The 14563-nt window shown below is 37.1% G+C and overlaps 4 protein-coding genes and 1 pseudogene across 5 annotated transcripts; all 5 read right to left on the bottom strand.

The window, feature by feature from the left end:
• Window positions 1–317: 317 nt before the first annotated feature.
• Window positions 318–2803, bottom strand: LOC125593857 (annotated as a pseudogene).
• A 199-nt stretch (window positions 2804–3002) lies between these two features.
• LOC125593861 (senescence-associated carboxylesterase 101-like) lies at window positions 3003–5690 on the bottom strand. The gene is made up of 3 exons (XM_048770219.1): window positions 5442–5690; window positions 4980–5313; window positions 3003–4341 (listed from the first exon to the last, which is right to left on the bottom strand). Exons 1-3 carry the CDS (start codon window positions 5456–5458, stop codon window positions 3127–3129), a joined length of 1566 nt encoding a protein of 521 aa, XP_048626176.1. The 5' UTR covers window positions 5459–5690; the 3' UTR covers window positions 3003–3126.
• A 572-nt stretch (window positions 5691–6262) lies between these two features.
• Window positions 6263–7715, bottom strand: LOC106431743 (gibberellin-regulated protein 14-like). Its single transcript, XM_013872566.3, has 4 exons — window positions 7541–7715; window positions 7361–7399; window positions 6691–7210; window positions 6263–6599 (listed from the first exon to the last, which is right to left on the bottom strand). Exons 1-4 carry the CDS (start codon window positions 7622–7624, stop codon window positions 6415–6417), a joined length of 828 nt encoding a protein of 275 aa, XP_013728020.2. The 5' UTR covers window positions 7625–7715; the 3' UTR covers window positions 6263–6414.
• Window positions 7716–8789: 1074 nt separating this feature from the next.
• Window positions 8790–10413, bottom strand: LOC125593843. 2 transcript variants are annotated; one of them, XM_048770207.1, is made up of 4 exons: window positions 10043–10413; window positions 9655–9708; window positions 9322–9381; window positions 8790–9000 (listed from the first exon to the last, which is right to left on the bottom strand). In XM_048770207.1, exons 1-4 carry the CDS (start codon window positions 10343–10345, stop codon window positions 8872–8874), a joined length of 546 nt encoding a protein of 181 aa, XP_048626164.1. In that variant the 5' UTR covers window positions 10346–10413; the 3' UTR covers window positions 8790–8871. The 2 variants fall into 2 exon arrangements, with proteins under 2 accessions (XP_048626164.1, XP_048626165.1); XM_048770208.1 differs by lacking the exon at window positions 9655–9708 and having other exon boundaries at window positions 10043–10402.
• A 613-nt stretch (window positions 10414–11026) lies between these two features.
• On the bottom strand, window positions 11027–13172 carry LOC106431723 (UDP-glycosyltransferase 90A1). The gene is made up of 3 exons (XM_013872545.3): window positions 12060–13172; window positions 11473–11811; window positions 11027–11375 (listed from the first exon to the last, which is right to left on the bottom strand). The coding sequence occupies exons 1-3, from the start codon at window positions 13014–13016 to the stop codon at window positions 11229–11231; spliced, it is 1443 nt and encodes a 480-aa protein (XP_013727999.2). The 5' UTR covers window positions 13017–13172; the 3' UTR covers window positions 11027–11228.
• Window positions 13173–14563: the final 1391 nt, after the last annotated feature.

Raw genomic sequence — 14563 nt, 5'->3', positions numbered from 1 at the left:
GTCTCATCGATAAGTGAGATTAGTTTTGAGTTTTGGACCTTTTAATCATTTGGTAAGCCATGTATCTCTCTGATTCCTAAGGATACGTTGGCTCTGTTGGTTACTATGCTCAATTCAATCTTTTTACGAAATGTATCCAGCTGATCTTTACGACCTTCCGGTCTGAATTTTTAAACATATGGGCCCTAATAAAGGCCTACAACACTTATATGTTCCGAAAATATCAATAATATTCTGCATAAGCAAATTAAGCTATACATATCCTCCATTTTTTTTTGTCAAAGTATAGGGTCTGAATCTACCAAAACAAAAGGTCATGCAGTTCAATCTACCTTTATTGTCTATTCATAATAAAAAAAAAAATACAGATCAAACTGAAACGAAGATCAAACAACAAATATAGATCAAGCTAATTTAATAAACTTACGGTATATGGAAACACCATTTTTCCTCTTAACATCATTATTGATTTACAGTGATATCATTTCACGTTAACCATCGTTTATAAAAAAGGTTTTAAGGACACTTGGGTCTGCCTCCACGTGTCTTAATGTTGACGTAACAAGATCCACACTTTACCATATTGACCATAATTTTTGTTTCTTCTTGAACAAGAAAGATCTGAAATATATGTTGGTCCGAAAACAGAAGTTGGTAATAGCGGTTTTACAATCAACAACGCTTCATCAGCAGAGCAGGCTTGACCATAACTCTCGTACATCCTATTGTTCATAAACTTGGATGAAGTCATAAAGTGTAGAATGTAAGCCTTTTGATCTCCGTGTACTCTCCCCACCACATCATGAAACTGCTTCTCTCCAAGAGAATCTCCCGGGGTACCTCACCTTTTCTGATCATCTCCCGCACGTCTTCTTCAAACCACGCGAGTTTTTGCAACAAGACATCTCTCCCCACCTCTTGTTTTTTCAGAGCATTGGTTCCAAGCATAGCTTCTTTAAACCACGCGAATTTTTGCAGCAAGACATTTTTCCCCACCACTTGTTTTTTCAGAGTATTGGTTGCAATCATAGCTTCCTCAACTTCAGCCCAGTAACAAGAATCAAACGTTGAAAGATTACTCTGGTCTCTACTTACCCATCTAACCTGTTCTTTCACTTCTGCCTTAAACCATTTCTCGAGGATAACATAGTGGCGAGACCTTCCAGTGGTTCGATAGTCTCTCCGACCACTGAGGTAATACTCAGCAATGTCGAGCGGCTCGACCATCCGTCTGTAATTGTTCCCGGAGAAGAGAGACCGGGTCTTGAGTACTGACTTCTCGCTCTGAGGCATCTTCTCCACTACTTCAACCAATTCTTTCCAGTAATCGTTTACCTCTATTTTGCGCTTCTCAATATCCATGTCAAACGGCGAAATAGGAGACTTCATATGTGTCTTATACCGGTCGTAGTAAGCCGCCTTTACCTTCTCGCATTCCTTTTTGTAGAATTCTATATATACCATTGATATCTTCACGTGGTTTAGGTTCATAAGACGATCAAAACGCAGCCTCTTGTTCGCAGCACGTTCCTCCATTCGGTTGATAATTCCATCATCAACCATCAGTCTTGAATCCACCGCTAACGGTTGAGCCAGACGACCAAGAACTTCCCCGTAGTCTCTCCAACCTACTTCATCCGTGTTAGCACCGCCTAGCAGCTCCGTGACCGTCTCAGCGTCGTCGATGCAAATGCATCCGGAGCCAACACAAATCAAGAACGTTCCAAAAGGCTTGAAACCTGCCATGATGGGAGTTTGGGCAGCGTCAGCCACGTGAAGGAAACATGAGCTGCTCAAGGAGTTCTCAAGAATCTGTTGCAGCTTATCGTCTCCTATTAAAGGCGAGCCAAACGTGATGCACAAGGGACGTTTGAATCTTGGATTGACTCTCTCTAGAAGCCATAGCGTAAAGAGAGATGCGACCGATCCTCCTAATGCAGCTCCGGTTAGGATCACTTGTTTATTGGAATAAAGCAAATCGAGCAACTACAAAACAACAAGTATGAATTTTTTAACATAGCCTTACTCTCAAGGATTTGAATTAGTCTTCTTTTTTTTTTACTTAGGAAAATGTTTCATATAAAGTTGTTGACTTGTTAAAAAAAATAGTCAAAGAGAGTAGAGTTGAATTGAAAATTTCACCTCTGATTTGAGGTGAATGAGATCTTTCCTGACAGATTCAAAGAGCTGGAAAGCAGGTTTGTGAAGGGAGAAGGAGGAGATCTTCTCAGAACATAGAAAATGAAATGGATTCTGATCTTGTGGCCCGGAAAGAAGAATGGAAGCAGCATAATTTAAAGGGCAATTCAGTGCTACAAAAACCACAGTTGTGTATTCCGGTTCTTGGTAAATCTTGATTTTTATTCCTGAATCTTGATCTCGATCGGTTGATTCATATACCTCAGAGATCCTACTCCATGATTTGTGTAAGAGACCGGAGTTCAACACAAGCTTCCCTAGCTCCAAACATTTTCTAAAAATATTTGAATTTAGTCAAACCTCCAAAGAACAAGATTTACACAAGAAAAGACTAAAAGTTATTATTGATCGCAAGCCGTTGAAAAACTGATTAACTAAAAAAAAGAGTGTTTGTATAACTTACAGTGAAGAAGAATCCATGGCTTGAGATGGAAACGTTGTATAGAGAAGAAAGTTGCAAGGAGAGGATTTTGTATTATATAAAGTAAAACTCGACAAACAAACGATGTTGAAAATGAGAGAAATCAATTCTTTTTAAAAAAGAACTAACAATTCCTCTTTCTCTCTTTCCGCGAAGATCCCTAAAAGAAAAAGCATAGATTCGCTCAGCACACGGTTTCTAGCCGACATATTTGACATTAAGTATGAATTGAATATATAAAAAATGTAGAACTGAACATAAATACTTGCAAGTTGCAACACGGTTTATAAACCAACTTTGTTTCTTGTGAGACAAGAAAGATCTGAAATATTGGCTGGTCTGAAAAGATCTGATATACTGACAATCAATTATCAACTCACTCTGCAATGTAACTGATATCTTACAAATCATAACTTTTGTTTCTTCTTGAACAAGAAAGATTTGAAATATATGTTGGTCCGAAAACAGAAGTTGGTAATAGCGGTTTTACAACCAACAACGCTTCATCAGCAGGCTTGACCATAACTCTCGTACATTCTATTGTTCATAAACTCAGTGAAGTCTGAACGCGAAGAACTAAAACCTCTGATCTCCTTGTACTCTCTCCACCACTTCATGAAACTACTTCCCTCCAAAAAAATCTCCGGCGAAACCTCACGTTTTCTGATCATATCCCACACGTACTCCTCAAACCTCACGAGTTTCTCCATCAACACATCTCTCCCCACCACTTTTGTTTTCATAGTATTTATTACAAGCGTAGCTTCCTCAACTTCAGACCAGAAACAAGAATCAAACGTCAAAAGATCACTCAAATCTCTCTTCTCACATCTAGCCGGTTCTAGCCCTTCAGCCTTAAACCATTTCTCAAGAACATCATAGTGTCGCGACCTTCCGGAGGCTCTGTACCCTGTCCGGCCACTTAGGTAATACTCAGCAATGTCTAACGGCTCGACCATACGTTTGTAATTGTTCCCGGAGTAGAGAGACCGAGTCTTGAGAAGCGCTTTTCTACTCTGAGGCTTCTTCTCCACTTCTTCAACCAATGATATCCAGTAATCGTTTAGCTCTCTTTTGCGTTTCTCTATATCCATATCGAACGGTGAAACAGGACACGCCACGTGTGTCTTGTACCGATCGTAGTAACCTGTTTTTTCCATCTTGCTTTTCTTTTTGTACCACTCCAAAAATATCATTGATATTTTAATGTCGTTTAGCTTCTTAAGCTGATCAAAACGCTGCTTCTTCTTCTCAGCACGTTCCGCCATGCGGTTGATAACGTCTTCATCGATCATAAGTTTTGAATCCTCCGCCTCCTGTTGAGTTAGACGATCAAGAACTCGTCCGTAGTCTCTCCAGCTTAGTATATCCGTATAAGCAGTACTCCCTAGCAACTCCGTTACGGCATCAGGGTCATCGATGCAAATATATTGGGATTCGAAACAAATCAAGAACGTTCCAAAAGGCTTGAAACCTTGCGTTATGGGAGTTTGTGTAGCGTCAGCCACGTGAAGGAAACATGAACTTCTCAAGGAGTTTTCGAGGATTTGTTGTAGAGAAGCGTCTCCGATTAAAGGCGAGCCAAACGTGATGCACAAGGGACGTTTTAGTTTTGGCTCGATTGATTCTAGAAGCCATAGTGTAAAGAGAGATGCGACAGATCCCCCTAACGCAGCTCCGGTTATGATAACATGTTTCTTGGACTTGAGCAAACCGAGCAACTGCAAAACAACAAGCATAACCTCTTTTTTTTTTGACATCGAATCAACAATTATAACTTTTTCATTAAGATTCATAAAAATACTCTCGTTTCAATATGTATTTTAATTTATAGTTAAATACATTAATTTAATTTTTTATTTGCAGTTATATTTTTAAGAAAAAGTAGATATATATATGCAATGTACATTAAGATAAAATATCATATACGATAATATTAAACAGAGAAAATATATGTTTCGACATAGCCGTATTTCCTCTGAATGAGTCTTTACTTTGGAAACGGTTTCTCGAGTTCACCATAAATAAATTTGAGATCACTTTTCAAATTTACTTTAAAGGAATAATCATTTTCATAAATATCTTAAAATTGTGATGAAAAATACTATACTAATCATGATACATTATTAAGAATAATATATAAAATATTTATAAAGTTTATAAACCCAATTTCACCTCATAAATATCAAACCCTGAAAATAATCTCTAAATTATATCCAAATATTATGATATTTTTAATTAACTGTATTTTTTATAAATGGTATCCAAACTTATGGTATTTAACAATTTCTAATGTTTCATAAGAAGTTGTTGACTCGTTAACAAATACTCAAGAGAGTGTAGTGGAATTGAATACTACCTCTGATTTGAGCTGAATGAGATTTTTCTTGTAGGCAGAGTCAAAAAGCTGATAAGCAGGTGTGTGAAGGGAGAAGGAGGAGATCTTCTCAGAACATAGAAAATGAAATGGATTCTGATCTTGTGGCCCGGAAAGAAGAATGGAAGCAGCATAATCTAAAGGGCAACTCAGTGCTACAAAAACCACAGTTGTGTATTCCGGTTCTTGGTAAATCTTGATTTTTATTCCTGAATCTTGATTTCGATCGGTTGATTCATATACCTCAGAGATCCAACTCCATGAGTTGTGTAAGAGACCGGAGTTCAACACAAGCTTCCCTAGCTCCAAACATTTTCTAAAAAAAACTTTGAATTTAGTCAAACCTCCAAAGAACAAGATTTACAAGAAAATACTAAAAAATATTATTGATCGCAAGCCGTTGAAAAACTGATTAACTAAAAAAAGAGTATTTGTATAACTTACAGTGAAGAAGAATCCATGGCCTGATCTGGAAATGTTCCGTAGAGAAGAAAGTTACAAAGAGAGGATTGTATTATAGAAAGCAGACCAATGATTAACAATAAGAAGATAAATGGAGTTAATTATTCCTCTTTCTCTCTTTTTTTTTGAAAAAAGGGCTTTTTTCCTCTTCCTCTCTTTTCCGCGAAAAATCACAAAGAAGCCAAGATTCTGTCAGCACACGATTACGAGGGAAGAGATCTTCTCGTTGACGTTGATACAAAGTGTATTACATACTATAATCACATTTGCATTTTGATACAGTAGTATGACAGTATCAAATACTGGTTGACGATTTGCATGTTTAGTATTTGTTGACTCTCATCACTTACGTGGACAATAGACAAACATTAAGAGCATCTCCAACCCTACTCTATTTTTTATTTTAAAATAGAATTTTGGAATAAAAATGCTCTAATAGTATTCTATTTTTCACTCTATAATAGAGTAAAAAATAGGTTTACTCCAAATATAAAGTAATTTTTTTTGTTTTTATGTTCATCACTTTATTTTTCAGAGTACCATTGAGATAAAAATAAACTCTATGATAGAGTTAATTCTATTTTAAATTGGAAAATAAAATAAACTATTGGAGATCTAAGACGTGCCACCAGTTTTCATCTCTCAGCCGTGAATTTACTTTAAAAGTATTTGGACCATTTATCATTTGATAAGCCATGTATCTTTGATCTTTAAGACCATCCCGACTGATCTTTAAAACGTATATATAGACCCAACAACATATGTTCCAGTTAATCAATAATAGCCTCCATTTTTTTGGCAAATTAAATGAAATAGATTCATATTACTAAACCAAATAAAAGGACAAAAATAAAACGCATTACAAACTTATATGAAAACACCAGTTTTTCTCTAACATCAATCACTGATTTAGTGATACCCTTTTTACATTAATAACCATCGTTAATAAAAAGGTTTAAGGACACTTGGGTCTGCCACCACGTGTCTTCATGTTGACGTAACAAGCTCCACACTTCTCCTTATTACCGTACGTGCCAGGAGGAACGCACTTGCAGCGGTAGCAGCACGTGACGCACGCTCTCATACATACGTTCTTCCTTGAGTGTTGGCCACATCGAGTCCCACATAAAGACACGCAATCTATACCGTCCAAAAAAGTAGTCCATTGTTACATTTTTTAATCAATTATCATTACACTATTACAAAAAAAAAAATTATTAGCTTAACTTACTTATCCGAGGTCTAACGGGAGGCGGTGTCGGAGGTTTGGACGGTGGCTTAACAGGTGGTGCATTGACCGGAGGTGATGGGATTGGGTTGACGGGTGGTTTAGCTGGCGGTGGTGTTGTGACTGGCGGTGGTGGGGTTGGTTTGACCGGTGGTGCCTTATATGGAGGTATTGGGGTTGGTTTAACCGGCGCTGTAGGTGGTTTGACTGGTGGTATCGTGGGTGGCTTAACAGGTGGCGTTGGGGGTTTGTACGTAGGTGGTGGTTTGACTGGTGGCATCGTGGGTGGCTTAACCGGTGACGTTGGGGGTTTGTAAGGTGGTTTGACCGGTGTTGTTGTAGGTGGTTTAACAGTTGGAGGTTTGTACGTAGGTGGTGATGTGGGTGGAACCGGAGTGGTTGGGGGTTTGAATGGTGGTGTAATGGTGGGTGGTTTAATCGGAGTAGTAGGAAATGAGGGTGGCTTGTATGACGGAGACGGTGGTTTGATTGCCGGGGACGTCGGTGACGTAGGTAAAGAAACCTGTCAATTGCATTGGAATACCAAGTTTAAACCTTTTTTTAGAAAGCAGTTTTACCTTTATTACGTAATAAATAGTATATTAGCCTAACCAATGCTTAAAGTATACACATTTAAATAGTTAGAGCGGAAATAAGAAATTTAGAAACATACTAATGCATTGGATTCCTCGTTTGAAGCAGCAAAAACAACCTGCTCGATGATTAATCAAAATATATAGTTAGTTGAAATGTACAAACACATAATGCGCGTAAATAGATACTATTTGAAGTCTATTTCTAGTCTTTCACACACTTAATAGAGTTGAAAACATTAAAATTATTAATAACTTACATTGGTAAAGACTTGAAGAAAGATGAAGACTGAAAGAAGCGAGAGAGCCATTCTGTGTGAGGTGAGGAAGTGGTGAAGTCTCATGTTGAAGAGCAATGGCCTTTTGTGCTATAAATAGAAGTTCTTTTATTAAAATAAATATTAATTCCCGTTATTATCCATAAAATACAAAGAAATAATTTTAATCCATAGTAAGTGCTAGGTCCAGAGTAGTTATTGTATATGCATGCCAGCTTTGAACTTTCACTGCATCATAATTTCTCAGACCCCGAGGAACAACATATCAGATTCCCAAAATGGGTTGTATAGATAATATAGTACATGAAAAGGATAATTTATCATAATACATGAACTTTCCTTTTTATTCGTACACCAACTTGGAGTACTTTTATCAATACAAATAATCAATTTTAAGTTAAAAAAAAAAAAAACTATGGTGAAAATATTGGGATATGTTTGCGTACCCCAAGAAACCAGTGGATGACAATTTGACATTAATAACTTTTTTTAGGATATACATTAATTTTTACTATAGCATTCGATTTGCCCATAAAGCTGTGTCGCTTATATTATTGCACCAGTGAAAAAACCCTTGTCGTTTTATCTAGCTTTGCTAACATGCAGCAAAATGATTTGAAATATCTACGTTATAAACTTATACTAGTATGCTTTTACATGTCCTTATAAAAATCTGAAGTGTTATCAAATCAAAGATGGACAAGAGCACATGGGTCATTTACATTGTTTCGATGATTTTTCTAATAAATCGGAAACAAGGAAACAGTTAATTATAGCGAAGTCGACACGCGTAAGGATTTTATCATTATAGGTCTCGTGCCTGATTAAAAAAAAATCACGAATGAATGTTTTCTTCTTCTTAATCTTAATTATACCTTTTAAAACTGTTATTGTATGTGATAAAATAGATTATAAGACATCATAAACTATAAAATGCAAAAGTACAACAAATAGAAAAAGATACAGAAATGTGCATTACTAGAGATGCAAGTACAACAATGCTTGAGCTGTGATTCACTATATATTTTACTATGTACACACTGACACACAACCACATGCATTGTTTAAAGCATGGAACCCAAAAGTCTATAAAATTCTCAACCTCCATGCTTTGTGGGGAACCCATATGAATTATTATTTTCTTGTTTTGATATTTCTTCTTTTAAAGCAACGAAAATATTAAATTCCCACTTTTTGTAATCTACTACGTTGTCTTCTTGCGAGGAACAAATAAAAGAAAGTAATCCTAAAATATTGAACATTAATGTGTTTGTTTAATCACAAAACGGAGCAGGAGAAACATGATTCAATTATTAGACAAGAACCTCGTCTTCGTCTTCAAAGCTCAGATTCAAAGTTTGTAACTTAAAGCCAGCTCCTTGTATAGTCTCCACCAAGCTTGACGCCACTCCTGTTGCTTGAACCGTTGTTTGCTTTGAAAGCTTCACATACACACACATATAACATAACATAAGTCAGATTCCATAGTCTGATCCAAACATCGAACATAGAGATGTATGTTATCATGATTTTCATGCAGCCATAACACTACTTTCCATATAGGCCTTGACTTTTCAAGGTTCTCAGGCCCAGTCCAATTTTGTTATGCGGCCCTGAAGACCAATCCCGAGATCAACCGCTATTATGTAAAACAAAATGTCATATTTGAAATATCTATAGTCCATACATATTCAAAGTCTATCCTTGTGTGTGCTTAGGCATCTAAAGGCAATGTATCAAGAGAATATTTGATGTGAACATACCTCAACAACGGCAACACCTTCAGAAACTTGAACTTTTAAGTTGGAAACTCCATCTATGTCCTGAAAGAACAAACAACATTTGCTATTGGCTTTTCTCATTCACTGTCGTTGAAAGCTAAACTTCGAGTTAAGGAAGATCTGAAGGGTGTTACGACTAAAGTGAAAACCGAGATTTCGAGTTCAAACCATTGAGATTAGATTGAAAACCAAAAGTGTTTAATAGAATCCAAGAAACGTAAGAGAAACAGATGCATTCAACAAAGATATTCGTTGAGCTCTAAGCAGATTTGCTAGTTCAAGGACAGATTATTATCTTAAAGCAAAGTACATTACCTGTAAGGCCTTAGTCACATTAGGAATAGCTGCTTCGTTCAAAGTTCCATCGGCCTTCAAAATCAACCAAAAAAAAAACAATGATCAGACTCAATATGAGGCCACACTTGAAATTGCAAGAGTGTAGTACTTAACATGATCTTCAAGACAATTCAAATACCATTGTTCAATTATAATCGTTCATGCTCTTATATAACCACGAATCAATCGAACTAGACTACGGTATACACAAGTGGAGGCTATTAGAGTATGCTAAAGAGAAAGACTCATTCTCCTTAACTTGTGCAAATAGATACAGTGTGCTGCTCATATTACAAAGCATTCCAGCTTATCTACTCACCAACACACAAGGTCACTGGAGTGATTAATCAAACAGAGAGTGAAGTACCTGAAAGAACATGGTGAGCATGTCTGAAGGAGAGACAGGGACAGAGACAGTCTCTTGCTGTTGTTGTTGTTGTTGCTCTTCATCTGCAATTGCAACACCGTCTTCTCCTCCTTCCCCAAGGCACGAAAGCTTCCGCAACCCAAGGCGACTCTGTTTCGTAAACGCAGAAAAGCTGCAAACTCTGCTGTTCTCGATGGGTCTGGTTCGAAAGGTGAGGTTTTTCGATAGATGGGTCGAAGAAAGGTTAGGGCTTTTGAATGTTGAAAGCGAGTGAAAGGTAGAAGATGCTGCAATCGACGCCATTTTTGCTTACTACTACTACCCAATCTTCTTCACTCGATAAGGTTACTCTGTTTCTCTATGCTCTCACATTATCCACCCGCATGTCAAAAGACATAAACACCCTCGAGAAATTCCAAAGTTGGGCCTCAAAAGTCAAAACGACACGACTCCACTAAATGGGTCTAAGCGTGCTAAGTAGTTGGGCCATCTGAAGTAAAAGCCCACACATACACAGCTGGTTAAGACCAACTCATAACTGAGAGTAGAGTGGGCATTGTGTTGATTTTGTTGAACATATATATCAACATTAACAACTTTATGGTAGGAGGGGACAACGTCTTCTGGGGCTTGGGGCTGTATAGTTAATGTCAATCACGGCTGAGACATAATTAAGACCTTCCATGGCAAAATCTCCATCTTTTGGATGAATGGTGGAACTCATGGTCGGTCCGGTAATGCTCCGACTGTTTAGGACATCATGATTTTAACTGATAATTTTAGTTGTATATAAGGTATTACATGAATAACAAGGACATGAAATTTTAAATGAGTTTGGGGCATTAAGAAAAAAAATTGAAAATGTAGGACCGACACTGTGGAACGTAAATCTCTCCTTGTTTAAGCCTATTAGCAAAAAAGACTTTCTCAATCTCTCCTGATATTTCTGTGAATTGAAATAGATCATAACGTTATTACTGAACAAGGCTCATAACCCCCACCGCTGTGTAGTATCATTACTGTGAATTGAAAAAGATCATAACGTTATTACTATGAACAAGTCCCATACCAAACCAGATTACGTTCTAATGAGTAATGAGCAGCATGGTACAACCAGGTTTGGTTGTCTAGCGCTGCTAAATCTCTCTAGTTATCGCTTGACAATTTATTAACATCATTAGTCTCTCTACTCACACATCTCTTCGAGAAGTGAATTTAAATTCTTCCAAGAAGAACCAGTCCCTTGAGCCAAAGCGTCTTTCGCCATTTCTGCATATTCTTTCACATTCTTCCTCACAGTCTTCCCCATATCTCCATCCATCAACTCTCTAACCTAAAATGTACATATAAAAGATAAAACAAATGAAGACAACTATACTTTAGTGCCATTAATTTAATATTACACATTGAAAACATTTTGATATGTATACCTTTCGACTAAGTTCTTCTCTTGTCACGAGCCCTTCCACACTTCCATCTTTCGTCTCAATCCTTACACCAACCTTTAACTCTTCCACTACCAACTTCGCATTGAGTGGCTGCTCAGCCATCATTGGCCAAGCCAGCAAAGGAACTCCAGTGCAAATACTCTCTTGCGCCGAGTTCCATCCGCAATGACTCAAAAACCCTTTGACACTTTCATGTGACAATATCTCCCATTGATCCACCCAATCTCTCACAATCATCCCATGATCTTTCACTCTCTTTTCAAACCCTAATTCTCCAGACAATTCTTCCACGTCCATTCTCGTGACCCACAAGAAGTTAACCTTTGCATTAATCATTAGTCAATCAAAGGCCACGTAAGTTAACAAAATAATGCATGCTAGCTCTGTCACTCCATATATGCATTAAACAACGGTGACAATTAATGTCAACTACTAGTATGTTTTTCACATTCTAAAATAGTAAATGGTTGATAAATACATTACTAGTAAAAAAAGAGAGGAGATACTAGTAGTAATTAAATAATTATTAGTAGATGATACATACTTTTTGTAACCATTAGTTTACGTACCTTGGAATCTTCTAACCCTAGTGCTATTTCCTTGAGCTGTTCTTTTGAAATCTCCGTTTGCGTTCCAAACGCTACGTACAAAACCGGACGTTTTTCCTCTCCCTTCCGGTCCAACCAATGAACCCAACTCGGTTTATCACTTTCCGGTTTATGAGGATTTACCAAACATAAAGGCCCGACACACCACGGTTTGGGACCATCGTTACCACGGAGCCGGAAGTCAACGAACGTTGACTCGAGCTCGTAAAAACTGTTAAGTATAACTCCACGGCTTTTCCCCGTGGACTCTATTTGATCCATGACTAGCTCAAACTCTTGACCCGATCTATCCGGGTGGGTAAAAATAGGTGAGAACTCACACTTCTTAACCGAGATCCATGGGAAATCCGGTACAGTAACCGGTTCGGTTTGGGATTTAATAATTTCCGGTTTGGTGAAAAGTTGGTGTAGGTAAACGGAGGAGAAGAGAGCTGACGCGTAGTTGTTCATGCCGAAGAACGCGAGGCTCGGGATATCGAACTTAGCGGCGGAGTCCAGCGTCCACCAGAGGAACCCATCGGCAACGATGAAAGAAACGTGTGGAAGATTCTTGAGTGTTTCTTCGAAGAGAGGCTGGAGAGACTTCGTTGCGCGCGTGAAGGGCACGAAGAGCGACATGGAAGGGAGCTTGTCGGTGGTCTCGACGCCGGGAGGGATACCGGAGATGTTTTCCGGGAAAGGGAAGGAGATTATTTTGGTGGATGATGAGACGTCGGAGAGGAAGTTTGAGATGAAGGGATGGTTTTGTGGGGTGGTGAAGATGGTGATGGAAATGTTTGGCTCTTCGCTTTGGTCGGAGGGGGAGATGACACGGTTGTGGCGGAGGAGGAGGAGACGGGCGAATCGGAGGAGAGGGATGGTGTGGCCCTTTGACATGTAAGGAAAGAGAACCACATGGTGAGGTGATGAAACTGCCATAGTTTTTGTTTTCTTTACGTTGATTTCACAAAACTACTTATAGCCGAGGTGACTTTTACTTAATTGTGTTTCCAAAAATAGTTACTGTGTTTTTGACTAGAGCATGATTAAAAAGGGAGTTTTTAAATCGGTTCTTAGCGAAATATAAAAATTTAACTTTTAATAAAAAAAAGCTAAAAATCAAGATAAGAAAAGTAAATATTAGTATAGTAGAAAACTTTTTTTTTTACTTGAATGTCATTGTTTTTATGGTTCCAACATGCATTAATTGTTTTATGACTTGGACTTTACAAAATAATTTTTCATTGTAACATTCCATATGGATTTTCTTGAGTTCTTTTGTTGATAAAAAAGGAGGTCATCAAAACATTCTTTTTTTTCATCATCAAAAAATTCTTCGGTGGAATCAGCATTAGACAGGTAATAAAACAGCACACCAAAATAATTTGGTAGGAAAAAATCAACAGTAGACTAGATCTGAACTAATTTTGTTTAGTAAATGAACATAGAAAATTACATGTTTGCCAATAAAAAATGAAATATTGAAATTTGGCACCTAAATTGATATATATTTAAATGATGTATTAATATAGTCACCCCAACTCCATTAAATATGTGTTAATATATGCTGTGATGCACTTTCTTTTTTTAAACGCTGTATTAATATATGCACATTAAATGATAAATATGGGAGTAATATTCAAGAGAAGACTGTACAAGGTAAACGTTTTCTTTCTTTCATTTAATCACGTCTCCGCATGACAAGTATGCAATTTGTTACTGCTTTTTGGACATGTTTTTCGTATCAGTTTCTCTGGTAAGCAAAGTCCATAGCGTGATAAATTTTATTCTAGAAACCATGCTAAAAGAATAAATAAGGAACAAACTGAAGAACAAGAAATCTCTACTTTGTTCAAATTCACCTCTTATAGTTGATAATGATATCATTTCACTCAGAAACTAATACAACACTTACCTAGTAATATCATCCTACAAAAGATTCATCTTTATGATTTCGTGCTTACTTTGATATAAATTTTCTTAAATAATCGATCTTTCCTTATTATCTACTGTAAATAAATGCTTTAAACTAAACAACAAGGAAACTTAATTGGTTGTTAAATAAAACAAGCAAACAAGAAAAACATTTTACGTTACAAAACAAATACACGTGTACGTATTTTAGGTGTCAGCATGTATACTGGCATTCATTTAGTCACCATGTTGATAATACATATGTCATGCATGGTTCATGGATTCATGAGAAGGATAAGCGTTATAGACTAATTTCGTAAATAAGCTGTCCTCGTCAGTCGTGTTATACCATATGTCCTTCTCCTAAACTGAACGTGTAAGGAAAAAAAGAGGCTAAACTTGTTGCATCAAAGCGTTACGCAAAATTTTGTCGTATATTCATTTTTTTCTTTCTTTCTAGAAGCTAAGTTTTGTCAAACCTCATGGAGGACACTATTAATTAGCTCGTTAGTTAACTCAAGAATTCAAATAAAATTTTAGCTAATCAATTTTTAACTCACGTCATTCAACAA

The sequence above is a fragment of the Brassica napus genome, chromosome A3 (assembly GCF_020379485.1).
Source record: "Brassica napus cultivar Da-Ae chromosome A3, Da-Ae, whole genome shotgun sequence".
In the NCBI taxonomy this organism is placed as follows: domain Eukaryota; kingdom Viridiplantae; phylum Streptophyta; class Magnoliopsida; order Brassicales; family Brassicaceae; genus Brassica; species Brassica napus.
The sequence above is the reverse complement of the archived record's forward strand: the minus strand, read 5'-3'. Positions and strand labels throughout refer to the sequence as shown.

Coding starts and splice junctions, on each gene's coding strand:
- LOC125593861 (XM_048770219.1), bottom strand. Junction 4,342..4,979: donor TCATTCAGCTCAAATCAGAG/GTAGTATTCAAT, acceptor GTTGTTTTGCAG/TTGCTCGGTTTGCTCAAGTC.
- LOC106431743 (XM_013872566.3), bottom strand. CDS start 7,624: ATGAGACTTCACCACTTCCTCACCTCACACAGAATGGCTCTCTCGCTT. Junction 7,211..7,360: donor ACGAGGAATCCAATGCATTA/GTATGTTTCTAA, acceptor TGCAATTGACAG/GTTTCTTTACCTACGTCACC. Junction 6,600..6,690: donor TCCCGTTAGACCTCGGATAA/GTAAGTTAAGCT, acceptor TGGACGGTATAG/ATTGCGTGTCTTTATGTGGG.
- LOC125593843 (XM_048770207.1), bottom strand. CDS start 10,345: ATGGCGTCGATTGCAGCATCTTCTACCTTTCACTCGCTTTCAACATTC. Junction 9,709..10,042: donor TGCTCACCATGTTCTTTCAG/GTACTTCACTCT, acceptor TTGATTTTGAAG/GCCGATGGAACTTTGAACGA. Junction 9,001..9,321: donor AAGGTGTTGCCGTTGTTGAG/GTATGTTCACAT, acceptor GTGTATGTGAAG/CTTTCAAAGCAAACAACGGT.
- LOC106431723 (XM_013872545.3), bottom strand. CDS start 13,016: ATGGCAGTTTCATCACCTCACCATGTGGTTCTCTTTCCTTACATGTCA. Junction 11,812..12,059: donor TAGGGTTAGAAGATTCCAAG/GTACGTAAACTA, acceptor ATTAATGCAAAG/GTTAACTTCTTGTGGGTCAC. Junction 11,376..11,472: donor GAGAAGAACTTAGTCGAAAG/GTATACATATCA, acceptor TGTACATTTTAG/GTTAGAGAGTTGATGGATGG.